Raw genomic sequence first — 17,888 nt, 5'->3', positions numbered from 1 at the left:
GGCTCATTCAGTAACTCATTCAAGGGCTTGAAGTGCAGTCACAGCCCCACCCCTATTCCACACCCAGTGTGTGGCACCCAGAGCCATAACCCCCAGCCCCCATAGAGTCATAGAAATGTAGGACTGTAAGGGACATTAGACCTTGAGAAGTCAAGTCCTGTCCCCTGCGCTGGGGCAGGACCAAGTAAACCTAGACCACCCCAACAGGTGTGTGTATAACCTGTTCTTAAAAACCTCCCATGAGGGGATCCCAAGGGTGGTCACGGGAGCCTGTTCCAGTGCTGCTATGCCCACTGTGTGCAAATGTGTTCACCCCATCTCAGAAAATATATATCAGAATTGGAAAAGGTTCAGAAAAGGGCAACAAAAATGATTAGGGGTATAGAACGGCTTCTGTATGAGGAGAGATTAATAAAACTGGGACTTTTCAGCTTGGAAAAGAGGCGACTAAGGGGGGATATGATAGAGGTCTATAAAATTATGAGCGGTATAAAGAAAGTAAATAAGGAAGTGTTATTTACTCCTTCTCATAATACAAGAACAAGGGGCCACCAAATGAAATTAATAGGTAGCAGGTTTAAAACAAACACAAGAAAGTATTTTTTCACGCAACACACTGTCAACCTCTGGAACTCCTTGCCAGAGGATGTTGTGAAGGCCAGTACTATAAGGGGGTTCAAAAGGGAGCTAGATAGATTCATGGAGGATAGGTCCATCAATGGCTACTAGCCAGGATGGGCAGGGATGGTGTCCCTAGCCTCTGTTTGCCAGAAGCTGGGATTGGGTGACAGGGCATGGATCACTTGATGATAACCTGTCTCTTCATTCCCTTTGGGGGACCTGCCATTGGCCACTGTCAGAGGACAGGATACTGGGCTTGATGGACCTTTGGTCTGACCCAGTAATGCCGTTCTTATGTTCTTATGCTATCTGTACAGATAGAATTTTTTTCCTAATAACTAACCTAAATCTCCCTGGCTGCAGGTTAAGCCCATTACTTCTTGTCCTATCTCCAGTGATCATGGAGAACAACTGAACACCATCCTCTTTAGAACAGCCCTTAGCATATTAATGCCCCCCACCCCATTAGTCTTCTTTTCTCAAGGGCTGGGTTCAATATCTAGGGGTTGTCTTAACATTACAAATCAGAATCAACTCCAGTACTCACCCAGTAATCTGGGAAAACTAAACACCACCCCATGGCGCCTCTAAGCCCTGGTCTACACTAGGACTTTAGGTCGAATTTAGCAGTGTTAAATCGATGTAAACCTGCACCCGTCCACACGATGAAGCCCTTTATTTCGACTTAAAGGGCTCTTAAAATCGATTTCCTTACTCCACCCCTGATAAGTGGATTAGCGCTTAAATCGGCCTTGCCGGCTCGAATTTGGGGTACTGTGGACACAATTCGACGGTATTGGCCTCCGGGAGCTATCCCAGAGTGCTCCATTGTGACTGCTCTGGACAGCACTCTCAACTCAGATGCACTGGCCAGGTAGACAGGAAAAGAACTGCGAACTTTTGAATCTCATTTCCTGTTTGACCAGCGTGGCAAGCTGCAGGTGACCATGCAGAGCTCATCAGCAGAGGTGACCATGATGGAGTCCCAGAATCGCAAAAGAGCTCCCGCATGGACCGAACGGGAGGTACGGGATCTGATCGCTGTTTGGGGAGAGGAATCCGTGCTATCAGAACTCCGTTCCAGTTTTCGAAATGCCAAAACCTTTGTCAAAATCTCCCAGGGCATGAAGGACAGAAGCCATAATAGGGACCCGAAGCAGTGCCGCATGAAACTGAAGGAGCTGAGGCAAGCCTACCAGAAAACCAGAGAGGCGAACGGCCGCTCCGGGTCAGAGCCCCAAACATGCCGCTTCTATGATGAGCTGCATGCCATTTTAGGGGGTTCAGCCACCACTACCCCAGCCGTGTTATTTGACTCCTTCAATGGAGATGGAGGCAACACGGAAGCAGGTTTTGGGGACGAAGAAGATGATGATGATGATGATGAGGTTGTAGATAGCTCACAGCAAGCAAGCGGAGAAACCGGTTTTCCCGACAGCCAGGAACTGTTTCTCACCCTGGACCTGGAGCCAGTACACCCTGAACCCACCCAAGGCTGCTTCCTGGACCCGGCAGGCGGAGAAGGGACCTCCAGTGAGTGTACCATTTAAAATACTATGGTTTAAAAGCAAGCATGTGAAAGGATTACTTTGCCCTGGCATTCGCGGCTCTCCTGGATGTACTCCCAAAGCCTTTGCAAAAGGTTTCTGGGGAGGGCAGCCTTATTGCGTCCTTCATGGTAGGACACTTTACCACTCCAGGCCAGTAACACGTACTCGGGAATCATTGTACAACAAAGCATTGCAGTGTATGTCTGCTGGTGTTCAAACAACATCCGTTCTTTATCTCTCTGTGTTATCCTCAGGAGAGTGAGATATAATTCATGGTCACCTGGTTTAAATAGGGTGCTTTTCTTCAGGGGACACTCAGAGGAGCCCGTTCCTGCTGGGCTGTTTGCTTGTGGCTAAACAGAAATGTTCCCCGCTGTTAGCCACAGGGAGGGGGGAGGGTTGAGGGGGTAGCCACGCGGTGGGGGGAGGCAAAATGCGAGCTTGTAACGAAAGCACATGTGCTATGTATGTAATGTTAACAGCAAGGTTTACCCTGAAAGAGTGTAGCCACTGTTTTATAAAATGTGTCTTTTTAAATACCGCTGTCCCTTTTTTTTTCTCCACCAGCTGCATGTGTTTCAATGATCACAGGATCTTCTCCTTCCCAGAGGTTAGTGAAGACTAGAAAGAAAAAAAAACGCACTCGAGATGAAATGTTTTCCGAGCTCATGCTGTCCTCCCGCACTGACAGAGCACAGACAAATGCGTGGAGGCAAATAATGTCAGAGTGCAGGAAAGCACAAAATGACCAGGAGGAAAGGTGGCCTGCTGAAGAGAGTAAGTGGCGGGCTGAAAACAGGGCTGAAGCTCAAATATGGTGGGATCGTGATGAGAGGAGGCAGGATTCAATGCTGAGGCTGCTGGAGGACCAAACCAGTATGCTCCAGTGTATGGTTGAGCTGCAGCAAAGGCAGCTGGAGCACAGACTGCCACTACAGCCCCTGTGTAACCAACCGCCCTCCTCCCCAAGTTTCATAGCCTCCACACCCAGATGGCCAAGAACGCGGTGGGGAGGCCACCGGCCAACCAGCCACTCCGCCACAGAGGATTGCCCCCAAAAAAGAAGGCTGGCGTTCAATAAATTTTAAAGTTGTAAACTTTTAAAGTGCTGTGTGGCATTTTCCTTCCCTCCTCCACCACCCCTCCTGGGCTACCTTGGTAGTCATCCCCCTATTTGTGTGATGAATGAATAAAGAATACATGAATGTGAAACAACAATGACTTTATTGCCTCTGAAGTGGTGATCGAAGGGGGGAGGTGAGGGAGGTTAGCTTACAGGGAAGTAGAGTGAACGAAGGGGCGGGGGGTTTCATCAAGGAGAAACAAACAGAAGTTCACACCATAGCCTGGACAGTCATGAAACTGGTTTTCAAAGCTTCTCTAATGCGTACCACACCCTCCTGTGCTCTTCTAACCGCCCTGGTGTCTGGCTGCACGTAACCAGCAGCCAGGCGATTTGCCTCAACCTCCCACCCCACCATAAACGTCTCCCCCTTACTCTCACAGAGATTGTGAAGCACACAGCAAGCAGTAATAACAATGGGAATATTGGTTTCGCTGAGGTCTAAGCGAGTCAGTAAACTGCGCCAGCGCGCCTTTAAACGTCCAAATGCACATTCTACCACCATTCTGCACTTGCTCAGCCTGTAGTTGAACAGCTCCTGACTACTGTCCAGGCTTCCTGTGTACGGCTTCATGAGCCATGGCATTAAGGGGTAGGCTGGGTCCCCAAGGAGAACTATAGGCATTTCAACATCCCCAACAGTTATTTTCTGGTCTGGGAAGAAAGTCCCTTCCTGCAGCTTTTGAAACAGACCAGAGTTCCTGAAGATGCGAGCCTCATGTACCTTTCCCGGCCATCCTACGTTGATGTTGGTGAAACATCCCTTGTGATCCACCAGAGCTTGCAGCCCTATTGAAAAGTACCCCTTGCGGTTTATGTAATCGGCGGCTTGGTGCTCCGGTGCCAAGATAGGGATATGGGTTCCATCTATGGCCCCACCACAGTTAGGGAATCCCATTGCAGCAAAGCCATCCACTATGACCTGCACATTTCCCAGGGTCACTACCCTTGATATCAGCAGATCTTTGATTGCGTGGGCTACTTGCATCACAGCAGCCCCAACAGTAGATTTGCCCACTCCAAATTGATTCCCAACTGACCGGTAGCTGTCTGGCGTTGCAAGCTTCCACAGGGCTATCGCCACTCGCTTCTCAACTGTGAGGGATGCTCTCATCTTGGTATTCATGTGCCTCAGGGCAGGGGAAAGCAAGTCACAAAGTTCCATGAAAGTGCCCTTACGCATGCGAAAGTTTTGCAGCCACTGGGAATCGTCCCAGATCTGCAACACTATGCGGTCCCACCAGTCTGTGCTTGTTTCCCGAGCCCAGAATCGGCATTCCACAGCATGAACCTGCCCCATTAGCACCATGATGCATGCATTGGCAGGGCCCATGCTTTCAGAGAAATCTGTGTCCATGTCCTGATCACTCACGTGACCGTGCTGACGTCGTCTCCTCGCGCGGTATCGCTTTGCCAGGTTCTGGTGCTGCATATACTGCTGGATAATGCGTGTGGTGTTGAATGTGCTCCTAATTGCCAAAGTGAGCTGAGCGGCCTCCATGCTTGCCTTGGTATGGCGTCCGCACAGAAAAAAGGCACGGAACGATTGTCTGCCGTTGCTCTGACGGAGGGAGGGGCGACTGACGACACGGCTTACAGGGTTGGCTTCAGGGAGCTAAAATCAACAAAGGGGGTGGCTTTACATCAAGGAGTATTTCAGGCAGGACTTCACGGAGGGTTCCAATAAGAAATGGTGCACCTAAGTTATTGTTCTTATTGGAACAAGGAGTTTAGTCTGGCCTCTGATTGATACATGGCTAGATTTACCTCGCTGCACCTTCTCTGTGAGTGACTACAGTGTGACCTAGAGGAATGAGTCCCCTAGACAGGGGAGGGGGGGAAGCAAACGAATACAAAACAAATCTATTTCTTGTTTTGATCCACTCCATCTATCTTTTACATCTTTGGCTGGCAGCAGACGGTGCAGAAGGACTGCATGCCATCCACATCTCATGGCTGCTCGGCAGAAGATGGTACAGTACGACTGCTAGCCATCCTCATCTCTTGCCTGCCCGGCAGAAGATGGTACAGTACAACTGCTAGCAATCCGTATCGCCTGCCTGCTCACCATAAGACGGTTCAATAGGACTGACTGCAGGACTAAAGAGAATGACCTCGTCAAGTCACTCCAAATTTAGTCCCTGCACCCATGTCTGCCCAGGCGCTCCCAGCTGACGTGGCCAGGAGCACCTTGGACACGACGAGGACGGCTACCAGTCGTATTGCACCGTCTGCTGCCACAAGGCAAGGGGTTGCTGCTTCTGTGTAGCAATGCTGTACCGCGTCTGCCAGCACCCAGGAGACATACGGTGATGGTTACCTGAGCGGGCTCCATGCTTGCCGTGGTATGGCGTCTGCACAGGTAACTCAGGAAAAAAGGCGCAAAACGATTGTCTGCCCTTGGTTTCACGGAGGGAGGGAGGGAACAGGGGCCTGACGATATGTACCCAGAACCACCCGCGACAATGTTTTAGCCCCATCAGGCATTGGGATCTCAACCCAGAATTCCAATGGGCAGCGGAGACTGCGGGAACTGTGGGATAGCTACTCACAGTGCAACGCTCCGCAAGTCGACTCTAGCGTTGGTACTGTGGAAGCGCTCCGCCGAGTTAATGCACTTAATGCCCTTAGAGCATTTTCTGTGGGGACACACACACTCGAATATATAAAACCAATTTCTAAAAAACCGACTTCTATAAATTCGACCTTATTCCGTAGTGTAGACATACCCTAAGAGACAATACTTCTCCACTCACAGGCAGTGAGTCTGTGTATAACAATAGAAAACTTTTATTAAAAGGGAAAGGTGACTCAGCATTAATTTGGGAAAACACCTTAATTCAAAAGTGTGCAAACAATAAGTCAACCCCTGCCCCCAGTATCTTGGGCAATGCCCTTTGCATGATTTTCTTCACCCACTTTTCGGTGTGACATGTGAGGGATGAATGTCCCTTTAACACATCACTCTCCTTTTCTCTCCTCTGCACCACACTCAGCTGGTTGTCTGAGGTCAGAGAAGTCCCAGTATTCTGGGTTGCGTGCCACTCACTGCCAGCTCTGCTTCTACCTGCAATACCGTATTCTGAGATTTCACCGCTTAGCCCAGTGAGTTCTTAGTGGTTTCACTGGGTAGTGGGGAACCTCATTGCTGCTGCAGGCTCTCCACTGTCTTTCACTGTAACAATGACCCCACCCCATGTCTAAAGTTCAGTCCCCTACCGTGTCATCAATGATTTCAACTCTAGTAATCCCTGAGCAGAAACAAAGACTCTTACGTGAGTGCATAGGTTGCATGTAATGGAGGCCAGGGACTAAGCCTCCCCAACCCTCGTGCCAATGTGGGGGGGCAGTGGCGGATTTGGAGTCCCCTGAAAAGCTCCCACCGTGGCCCCAGGGCTGGAGGAGCTCTTGTTCCCCGCTGTGACTCCAGAGCCTCCGTGGGGCACAGAGCTTATCCGGTCTCCGGTGGGGGGGAGGAATATGTGGGGGCGGGGCCTCGGAGCGGGGGGGGGAGAGGCGAGTGGGGGTAGAATGGGGGTAGGGCCCTGGGTGGAACAGTGCAGGGCCACGGGAGAAAGGGTGGAAAGGGGGAGAGGCTCCAGGCTTGGCGCTCCAGCCAGGACAGAGAGTTCCGAGGCTCAGAGCTTGACCCCAGCCGGGGCTGAGCTCTCAGCACCCCCCTCTGGTTGGGACCACAGGAGGGTGCTGAGAGCAGCAAGTGGGGGCAGGTCCTCGGCCGGAAGAGGCAGGCAGGGGGCTAGCCTCCTCAAGGGGAAGCTTCGCCCACCACCCATGCATAAGCGAGATCAGCTTTATAATTAACACTGTGTAAAGGAAAGTCAAACAGCTTCAGGAACTCCCCATCACCAGAGAACATAGAATCATAGAATATCAGGGTTGGAAGGGACCCCAGAAGGTCATCTAGTCCAACCCCCTGCTCAAAGCAGGACCAATTCCCAGTTAAATCATCCCAGCCAGGGCTTTGTCAAGCCTGACCTTAAAAACCTCTAAGGAAGGAGATTCTACCACCTCCCTAGGTAACGCATTCCAGTGTTTCACCACCCTCTTAGTGAAAAAGTTTTTCCTAATATCCAATCTAAACCTCCCCCACTGCAACTTGAGACCATTACTCCTCGTTCTGTCATCTGCTACCATTGAGAACAGTCTAGAGCCATCCTCTTTGGAACCCCCTTTCAGGTAGTTGAAAGCAGCTATCAAATCCCCCCTCATTCTTCTCTTCTGCAGGCTAAACAATCCCAGCTCCCTCAGCCTCTCCTCATAACTCATGTGTTCCAGTCCCCTAATCATTTTTGTTGCCCTTCGCTGGACTCTCTCCAATTTATCCACATCCTTCTTGAAGTGTGGGGCCCAAAACTGGACACAGTACTCCAGATGAGCGTCTGTCTGACTTCTACTTTGATTTGGCAGCGCTACATCCAACTTAGGGAGTGAAGCTCCACTTAGGGTGATCCCCTCCATTAGGGCATAGTCAAAGGAGTTCTGCTGCCCTTTAGTCATAGAATAAGGATAATGGCGTTCCAGACTAAAATCAATTTTAACCCCAAACACCCACACTTGATCACTTTGGCAAAACAGGTCTGCTGATCATCTAGGGAAAGTTGGGGTGCAGATATGGTCTGAAGTCCTGAAGTCTTTTCCTTCAGTGCATCAGTGGATGTTGGGGAGAGCTCATTCAGACCCTGCTCACGTAAACAAAACCAAGTCCTGTGCCAGGGAAATCTTGGAATCCTCATTCCTGTAAGCCAGGGCCTCCCCCTCGAGGGGCGAGGACTGAGTGCCAATAGCCATGTCCCCAGCTCTCCTCAGTGAGTACCTTGCACTCGGAGCGAGCATTAGGTTTGAGGGTTTTAACCCCTTCACATATTTTTCCAGGTGACACCATATCCTTATGCCAGTAGAGTAATGTTGTTATGGTAACATGGTGGCATCGCACAGCCACCTCCGAAGGTAGCTCCCAGAGTGGGATGCTTGGGAGGGTGTGTTGGGGACCAGCCTGGCCTCAGAACACTTTGGTTTGAAATGAACCTTGCTGCCCACCCCTGGTTCAGCCACCAAACCGCAGAATCAGTTGTTCACTGCGCTGGAGTGGCTCTCTCCAGGGTGAGTGGGTCGCCAGCACTTCCCGTCTAATGGCTCTGTGCCCGAGAGGGGCCCAATCTATCGGGCCAATGAGCATGTACTCACAGCCCTGCTCTCTGTGGAAGGAGGAGCCAGGCAGGCCCCTGCTTTTTTGTCCTGCCTGATGTCCTGATGCATTTTTACCTTGTGCCCTTCTCTGGTATGAGTAGGGGGAGGGGTGGAGCTTGCCTGGAGTCCTGCTCCAATCCATATTCTATACACAAGGTGCCTGCTGCCATGTGAGTCTCCTTGGCCACGCTTGCCAGGTGCCTATCCAGGATGGATGTCCCAGCCTGACGCAAGGCAGTGAGAAAGGGACTGCTCCAGACGCTCTAGCCTTCAGAGAGGGCAGTTCATCCCCTGCCAGGCCTCTGAGCTGTGCCCCAATAACCACGCCATTAGCTGTGAACGTCTTCCTGCTGCCACCTTGAGTGGGCAGGGACTCTGCATGCACAGGTCCAGCTTGAGGGACTTGTCCTTGGAAAGCATGGCTGAACGCTTCCCCAGTTGGGAACACAGAAGAACCGGAGCAGAGGCCATGGCAGTCTGCTGCAGCAGCCAGTGTTGCTCTGGACACCTCTTTGCAGCCATCACTGAACTGGGAAAGGGGCAGCAGGAACACTGGACCTGGTGTAGAGCTCCCCAGACCCTGCCTGCATTCTAATTTCTGGGTTGGAGAGGTGGGGACCCTCCCCAGCTGGGGGCTTGGAAGGGCCGGGGGGGTCTGATATCTGGCTTCTCTCTCCACAGGCTTGGCGGATGAAGACTGCTTGTGGTACCGGGACAGGAACGGTTCGTGGCACCCTGGCTTTGACTGCAACTTCTTCACCTTTTGCTGCGGCCACTGTTACCAGCGCTACTGCTGCACCGAGCCCCTGAAGCTCATCACAGAGCTGCAGCAGAAGCACTGCCTTGCTTTCAGGTGAGAGGGGCACGGAGCCTGGCCAGAGCTCCTGCTTGGGCACGCTGGTCCCCCTGGGAACGACTGTGTCCTAGCACAGGGAGGGAGTGTTGACAGGGTTATGGACAGGCGATCTGAGCCTGAGAATCCTGCCTTCAATGCCAGGAGCTGAAGACACATGCCCATCCCCGCCTAGAGTTCGGGTATTGTGGCTTTTGACATCTCTCCTCTCACTGTGACCAACTCTCTGTCTAGCTGCTTGGCTGCTGGCCCCCGCCCAGGATGTGGACGCCTCCCTCCCACAGGTTAGAAATAGCAAACAGCAGCAAGGTCTCTTCATCTCCCTTCCTCCGAGTAGGAGCAGGTGCCTGGCCGGGTGTTGGTGCGTGTGTGTGTGAGGAGCTCTGAGAGAAGGACAAGCGCTGCAGGTAGCTCTGGGTGTGTCGTTCTGGGAAGTAGCTGCACAGGCTGGGTCAGGCTGCCATGGTCGCTCTGTCTCCCGCACTGATGAATCCCCACAGTTTGTTGATGGTGTTACGGCTCCAGGGATGTAGCTGTCGTGAGGTGGTGGTTGCACTGGGGAAGTGTCTCTTAAGTGGTGAGGGCTGGTACTATGCGGCTTTGTCTCTTGGGACAAAGACCTTGCCCTGGGCTTTGTGTTGGGTGGGGAGGCCGCACAGAGAGTGGAACCAGGGCACCGTGCTTATGGTGGTCTGTGCTGCTGAACCGCTGGGTTTGCTGTGTTTTGGAGCTTTTCCAGGCCCTGCGTTTTCATTCCCAGGTGCAGCAAGTTGTGATAATCAGGCCTGGGCATCACCTTGGCCAGCTTTGCCAAAAGGATGTGGGGAGTGGGGTGCAGGTGGGTGCATTTGCTGCTGTGACTCTTCGGGCACCCAGTGGCTTTGAGGAGCCCAGAAGGAGCCCAGGCCGCTGACTGATGTAACAACCTGCAGGCAGATGCCTTCAATAGCCGGGAGTCAGAGGAGGTGAGTTGTTCAAAGTGCGTTCCACGAGCATCAGCTCTGCATGGGCTGGCGTCTGCTCCTCAGACAGTGCTGGACTCAGCCGGGCGCCCAGCTGGCTGTCTCTGATGTGGATGGGTGGGTCTGGCCATGTCCGGGACTGCTGCCCTTCAGACCACCCTGTGTCTCCAGCTCTCTCTGTGGCTCCACACAGATGCTGAGTAATGTGGGGGAAGATTGAGCCCCAGGACACTGCAAAGGTGAGGGCCCTGGGAATGGGAGAACTGTTGCCCATAATGACCCTGTGAGTGGATAGAGAAGGGAGGGATCTGAGCCACTTCCTGGCATAACAGTTCACCCCAGGGCCTTATGGAGGCAGGACCACGCTTACTGATCGGGGTAGCCAGTGCTGCCAAAGGTAGCTGTTCCTTCCTCCGACTCTGGTGGATGGCCTCTTCCTGCCAGAGTGCAGGGTGGTCTCTGTCCCTGCCCTGGTGCCTGACATGAGGAAGCAGAGCACAGCAATGCTCTGGCCATGGTCCCTTAGAGCTGTGAGGGGAGGTGCAGAGCCATTACACAGGCCTTACCTTCTACAGGGCTTCCCCCCATGCCAGGGGAATTCCCCTGTGCCTGGTTTGCTGTGCTGCTGAAGCTGGGATAGATGGGTCACAGTGCAGTGCTGAGTCAGGGCCTCTGCGGAGTGCCGTTGCCTTGAGTTCCTCCATGTGCAAGAGAGAGATGAATATCTAGTGGTGAGTTTGTAACAAGAGCTGCTATTGCAGCGGGTCTCTAATGGGTATGATTACCGAACACTTGTGGCTTGTGGCCAGGGCACAACTGGAGCATCACCTGCCCATCCCTGATGCTTTGGGCTCTACCCAGAGTGAGACAGAGTAAGGGGGAGAGATGGCTGTAGGCATGGGGTGAGGGCACAAGCGCACACGATAAGCTGATGGGGGTGAGAAGGTTGGTGTGATCAGTAGTGTTGAGTCGACCAGCTGGAGGGTGAGGCTGGAGAAGAGGCCACAGGGCTTGTGTCTGGCTCAGTACTGTCTCCTCCTTAGCACTGTGCTCACAACAGCTAAATCCCCCCACAGGCTTCCTCCCCAGCCCCCCACAAGTGCCAGGCTCCTTGGGTTTGATTGTGGGAAGAAGTGGCTGAGATTGGTGCTTGTTCTGATCTCTCCCAGCAGCCAGACCTGTAGCCAAGCCCCCCACCCCAACCCTGCTCTTATGAGCTTGGCATTTCTGTTGCTCCCATGACGCGTGCTGTGGTGAGTGGGTAGGTTCTGGCAGTGGGAGGGGGCTCTTGGGCCAGTTCAGTGCAGGGCTTTGGAGATAAGGAGTGAGCCTTGTGTTTGGCCCCAGTGTTTAGCCAGGAGCCTGTGCAGAGCGGAGCACAGGTGTGTTGTGCTGTGCACACCTGTGCTGTCAAGTAGCTTGGCTGCTGTGTCTTCATCACTCCTGCTGGGTGCATTGCCCTGCGGCCTGGTGGCCAAGAGTGGGGGGATAGCCACAGTCCTGGGGCTCAGGCTGGGGCTCAGGTTGCTCACCAGCCACAGCTGGAAGAGGCATGGTTTGCAGCCCTCACTGGCTGGCTATCCAGCCATGGTGACAAGCCCAGAAGGTCCCTAAGGCAAGCAAGCGTGTGTGAGTTGCCACAGTGGACAGGCTAGAGGGGGAAGTGAGAGCAGTAGGAGGAGGCTGCCCATTTTGGGGGGTTGGGGTGGGAGACTCAAAGGGAGGATTTGTGCGAGGGGAGAGGGTCACATAATAAAGGCAGAGCGAATGGGGAGGGATGACTGAAGGATTCACGTTGGAGATGGAGGGTGGGAAGGAGCTGAAGGAGGGGCTGAGGTAGGAGGGGAGGAGCTGGAGGGAAAGGGAGGGGACTTGGCACCTGATAGCACCCAGCACTGAAGATCCCCTGCAGTCTGCTTGGTATGTGTGTGTAGCCAGTGCAGGTGTGTGTGTGGCTGTGTACGGGGGCTGGTAGCTGTGTATGTCCATATAGAGGGTAGGGTGGGGCTCTGTTTGGGGAGGCGTCTTGGTCAGTGGCTGTAGTGCAGGGGGAGGGGGCAGCAGCACGTGCCCATTTAGGGGCAGGGCTCTGCACGGGGGGCCACTGGCGGTGCATGGCCACAGGTATGTGGAGGGGGCAGCAGTGCCTGGCCATTTATGCTGGGGAGCGGCAGTGCATGGCCCTGTATATGGGGCATGCGGTGGTGCATGGCCGTGTACATGCGGGTGGGGGGAGCAGGGCTGTGTATGTGAGTGGGGGCAGTGGTGTGTGGCCATGTACATGGGTGGGGGATGGTCGTGCATGGCCACGAATGTGGGAGGAGGCAGTGGTGCACGGCCGTGCGTGAAGGGGCTGGCGGTGTGTGGCATGCAGTGTGCTCCAGTGCCCGGCTCATTCCCATGTGGGTTCCAAACTCCAGGGGCAGCGTGTCTCTCATCCCTGCAGTGGAGCCCTGAGTGGAATGAAGACCACTGTTCCCACGGAGCTGTGGCTGTAGCATGGCTGAGGTGCAGGGCAGAGAGATTAGGGGAGCTCTACAAAGCCTGCCTTTCTCTTCTCCATTGTAATCTCTTGGGAGGATTTTGACTGCTGCTATGATCTAGGTCTCCAATGACTCATGGCACAGGCAGCCTGTCAGGGTTCCCTCCCTCCCCACTGTGAACTCTGGGGTACAGATGTGGGGACCCCCATGAAAGACCCCCTAAGCTTATTTCTACCAGCTTAGGTTAAAAACCTCCCCAAGGCACAAATCCTTCCCTGTCCTTGGATGAGTACTGCTGCCACCACCAAATGAGTTAGACAAAGATTCAGGAAAAGGGCCACTTGGAGTTCCTGTTTCCCTAAAATATCCCCTCAAGCCCTTTCACCCCCTTTCCTGGGGAGGCTTGAGAATAATCTACCAACCAAATAGGTAAACAAGGTGAGCACAGACCAGACCCTTGGTTGGATTCTTAAATCAGATTCTTAAAACACAGAACTTTATTATAAAGAAAAAAAAAGTAAAAGAAACACCTCTGTAAAATCAGGATGAAAGGTAATTTTACAGGGTAATAAGATTTAAAACAGAGAGGATTCCCCTCTAGGCAAAACTTCAAAGTTACAAAAAACAGGGATAAACCTCCTTCTTAGCACAGGGAAAATTCAGAAGCTAAAACAAAAGATAATCTAATGCATTTCCTTCCTATTACTTACAATTGGTAATCTTAGATGCTTAGCTCAGATATGGCTTTAGGAGATGTATTGTCCCTGCCCTGGTTCCTCACTGACCTGGGGAGAACACACAGAAACACAAAACAAAAACCTTCCCCCACAGATGTGATGGTATCTTCTCCCCTTATTGGTCCTTTTGGTCAGGTGCCAACCGGGTTATCTGAGCTTCTTAACCCTTTACAGGTAAAGGAGGGATTTTATGCTACCCTTAGCTGTATGGTTATGACACAGCCTCTACTCGATCAAAGCACTGCCCAGAATGTCACGTGGGGCATTCCCAGGGTTGGGGAAGGGGTTCCAAGTCCCAGCCATGCACAAACCCCAAGCCCACCCATTAATCCTGTCATCTCCACAGCCCTGGGGAGGGAGGGCAGGGTCCCAGGGTTCATTCCTTGCAATGCGCAGGGATCAGGCACTGCCTGTGACCTGCACGTCTCTCTTTGTGTAGCATGTAGCCAGCCTGAGTCTGTGAAGGATCCACTTGACCTAGGGAAAGGCCGCATTGGGCACTCGGGACAGTACTTGAGACTGCCCTGTAACCACGTCTGCTTGTGCCCCACAGCCCGAAGACCGTCGCTGGCATTGCCTCAGCCGTCGTCCTCTTTGTGGCCATCGTTGCCACCGTCCTCTGCTGCTTCCTGTGCTTCTGCTGCTACCTGTACCGGAGACGGCAGCACGTGCGGACACCCCTCCAAGGTAGGGGCTGGCAGCACAGCTACCCTCTGTGCTGCCACGGCCTGGGGAGAGCAGGGTGGGCCCAGGAGGAGGGGCAGAGGAGCCCCAGAGGGGGCTCAGGCACAGCAAGTACTCGGTAAAGGTTGGTTGGTTTCGTTCTCTTTGGCTCTAGGCTGGGCAGAGAGGGGAGGGATGCGATTAGGGTGACTGTAGTGTGTGTCCCCAGGAGGGAGGGGAGGAAAATATTGACTAGCTGCTCATTAACTGAGCCCTGTCCATCCTGTGCACTGAATGTGGCATGGGGAAAAATACAACATGGCCATATATCATCATGCATATGCACAAGGGGCCGGGGAGGAGGGGGGGCTGAATTAAGCTTGCACAGGCAACCTTATTTCTGGTATTTCCTAACTTCTGGTTTTGACTTTGCAACCTTACCATAGTTTTTTGTGTGTAATTTTCTAGGTTTTTAAAATAGCAAACTGAAAAATCACAAATTACATAATGTGCCTCATATTGACACCCACATGGGTCATCATCAGGTTTGGAACCTTTTGATCCACTGCACAGATCTCTATCACTTGAGCTAAGGAAGTAATTGATCACAGCAGTAGGTTGTCATCCTCTATATGGACCAGCACTAGAGAGACATTTTGCTAATGGGTTTCACAGATATTTGCTGACAGCAGAGGAATGGTGAGACCCAGGATTTGTGGGTTCTATTCCAAGCTCTGCAGGAGAGTATTCTCTAGTGGTCACAGACATAGAATCATAGAATATCAGGGTTGGAAGGGACCTCAGGAGGTCATCTAGTCCAACCCCCTGCTCAAAGCAGGACCAATCCCCAATTAAATCATCCCAGCCAGGGCTTTGTCAAGCCTGACCTTAAAAACTTCTAAGGAAGGAGATTCTACCACCTCCCTAGGTAACGCATTCCAGTGTTTCACCACCCTCCTAGTGAAAAAGTTTTTCCTAATATCCAACCTAAACCTCCCCCACTGCAACGTGAGACCATTACTCCTTGTCCTGTCCTCTTCTACCACTGAGAATAGCCTAGAACCATCCTCTCTGGAACCACCTCTCAGGTAGTTGAAAGCAGCTATCAAATCCCCCCTCATTCTTCTCTTCTGCAGACTAAACAATCCCAGTTCCCTCAGCCTCTCCTCATAAGACACGTGTTCCAGACCCCTAATCATTTTTGTTGCCCTTCTACCTGTTCCTCCCCCCCGCCATACACACACATATTTCATCCCTTCTGCCCTGTCTCTTTCAACCTGTCCCTAACCCATCCTGTCTTTTCCCCAACTTCAGCTCCTGGTCCCTGTTAAGCTGTCTGCAGTAGCTCAGGAGCATGAGTACCACCCTCAGGGCAGACTGTCAAGAAACAGGACACACACCCCAAATTGGTTGTGAGTTCTATATTTATATTTCACCAACCAATCAACCACTCCTCAGACACTACAACAGCCTCAACATGGAACCACAGACAGTCCCCTTGGGTACTCCTATCCATCTCTGGGGGTTATAGTAGGTAAACCTTATGGTCCCTTCTATCCCTATGATTCTATGATCTTGCCACCCAGAGAAGCTTGCCTTTGTGGTTGATGGTCCCTTACACTCAAAATCACAGTAATATTCAGGTTACTCCCAGTCCCAGAGGATTTACCGCAGGTCACTTGCACTTCAGATCTTACACCAAAGACAACACTCGTAGCCAATACTATAATACATTAACTAAAGAGTTAATAACTAAGAAAAAGAAATGAGTTATTTACAAGTTTAAAGCAGGTAAACATACACACACAAATGAGTTACAGTCTTAGGTTCCAAAAGGTAACAGAGGCTGCCGTAATATGCAAGCCCTATATGTCCTCTAGGGCTAACCCAGGCTAAGCAGCTGGGGATCCCTTGCTTGTGCTTAGAAATCTTGCCCTCACAAAGTCCAAGGAGCAAAGAGATCCAGTTTCTTCCTGTCCGGGATTTTTATTCCCTTCCCCCAGAGCTCAAGCTGATGAACTAGTCCTCGTGCATGGCTCCTCTTTACTGGTATCGGGGGAGCAAACAACAAAGTATTTTGTTCTCTGATGTTCCACAACAATTCGTCTGGTGTCTAAATTCCCAGCTATACATATAAAATGATGGGGTCTAAATTAGCTGTTATAATTCAAGAAAGAGATCTTGGCGTCGTGGAGAGTTCTCTGAAAACATGCACCCAATCTGCAGCGGCAGTCAAAAAAGCGAACAGAATGTTGGGAATCATTAAGAAAGGGATAGAGAATAAGACTGAAAATGTCATGTTGCCTCTATATAAATCCATGGTACGCCCACATCTTGAATACTGCGTGCAGATGTGGTCACCCCATCTCTGAAAAGGAATTGGAAAAGGTTCAGAAAAGGATAACAAAAATTATCAGGGGTGTGGAATGGCTTCCGTATGAGGAGAGATTGATAAGAAAGTGACTTTTCAGTTTGGAAAAGAGACGACTAAGGGGAGATATAATTGAGGTCTATAAAATCATGACTGCTGTGGAGAAAGTAAATAAGGAAATGTTATTTACTCCTTCTCAGGTTTCAGAGTAACAGCCATGTTAGTCTGTATTCGCAAAAAGAAAAGGAATACTTGTGGCACCTTAGAGACTAACCAATTTATCTGAGCATAAGCTTTCATGAGCTACAAGTGAGCTGTAGCTCACGAAAGCTGATGCTCAAATAAATTGGTTAGTCTCTAAGGTGCCACAAGTACTCCTTTTCATTTTACTCCTTCTCATAACACAAGAACGAGGGGTCACCAAATGAAATTAATAGGCAGCAGATTTAAAACAAAGAAAAGGAAGTATTTCTTCAGACAAGGCACAGTCAACCTTTGGAACTCTTTGCCAGAGGATGTTGTGAAGGCCAAGACCATAACAGGGTTCAAAAAAGAACTAGATAAATTCATAGAGGAAAGGTCCATCAATGGCTATTAGCCAGGATGGGCAGCGATGGTGTCCCTAGCCTCTGATTGCCAGAAGCTGGAAATGGGCAACAGGGGCTGGATCACTTGATGATTACCTGTTCTGTTCATTCCCTCTGGCATTGGCCACTGTCAGAAGACAGGATACTGGGCTAGATGGATCTTTGGTCTGAACCAGTATGGCCATTCTTATGTTCCTATGTTCTTTTGTTAGGCAGGAGATAACACCTCCTGTGATAAACTAGTATTTCACACTTGATAATGCTTCTCTCCTGTCTGGTACTTTTATAGGTTCAGAGCAAACACTTAAATATTACCTTGTAATATGGGTAAGGACACGATTTTGTCATGGAGGTCACATATTCTGTGACTTTCTGTGACCCCCAGGACTTCTTTTGGGGCAGGACTGGAGCAGAGGCCTGCAGAACAGCTGGCCAGTGGCCAGCCCCGGGGCTGCTGGAGCGGGGGGGCGGGGTGTGAGGTGGGGCACGGGGTGGCATGGCACTGGAGCAGCAGACTGGCAGTCAGCCCTGGGGCTGCCAGAGCAATGACCACTACATCCAGCCCTGGGGCCACCAGAACAATGGCTGTGGGGGGCTGGCAAACAACTGACCGGCAGCCAGCCCCATGGACATGGAGCGATCACCGCCGGAATGGTGGCTGCAGTCAGCCCGGGACTGCTGGAGCAGCGATCAGGCTGGGTCAGTAGCCCCCGGAACCACTGGCCAGTGG

General features: G+C 51.6%; 2 protein-coding genes across 2 annotated transcripts in view; both read left to right on the top strand.

The window, feature by feature from the left end:
- Positions 1-17,888, top strand: part of SHISA4 (shisa family member 4) — a 50,205-nt gene that overhangs the window by 22,118 nt on the left and 10,199 nt on the right. The window contains exons 2-3 of the mRNA XM_073319504.2: positions 9,184-9,355; positions 14,091-14,224. Coding sequence (XP_073175605.1) covers positions 9,184-9,355; positions 14,091-14,224 — 306 coding nt within the window. The remainder of the gene's footprint in view (positions 1-9,183; positions 9,356-14,090; positions 14,225-17,888) is intronic.
- Positions 1,413-3,346, top strand: LOC144929625 (uncharacterized). Its single transcript, XM_078849802.1, has 2 exons — positions 1,413-2,154; positions 2,739-3,346. The coding sequence occupies exons 1-2, from the start codon at positions 1,569-1,571 to the stop codon at positions 3,257-3,259; spliced, it is 1,107 nt and encodes a 368-aa protein (XP_078705928.1). The 5' UTR covers positions 1,413-1,568; the 3' UTR covers positions 3,260-3,346.

The sequence above is a fragment of the Lepidochelys kempii genome, chromosome 21 (assembly GCF_965140285.1).
Source record: "Lepidochelys kempii isolate rLepKem1 chromosome 21, rLepKem1.hap1, whole genome shotgun sequence".
Classification (NCBI taxonomy): Eukaryota; Metazoa; Chordata; order Testudines; family Cheloniidae; genus Lepidochelys; species Lepidochelys kempii.
The sequence above is the reverse complement of the archived record's forward strand: the minus strand, read 5'-3'. Positions and strand labels throughout refer to the sequence as shown.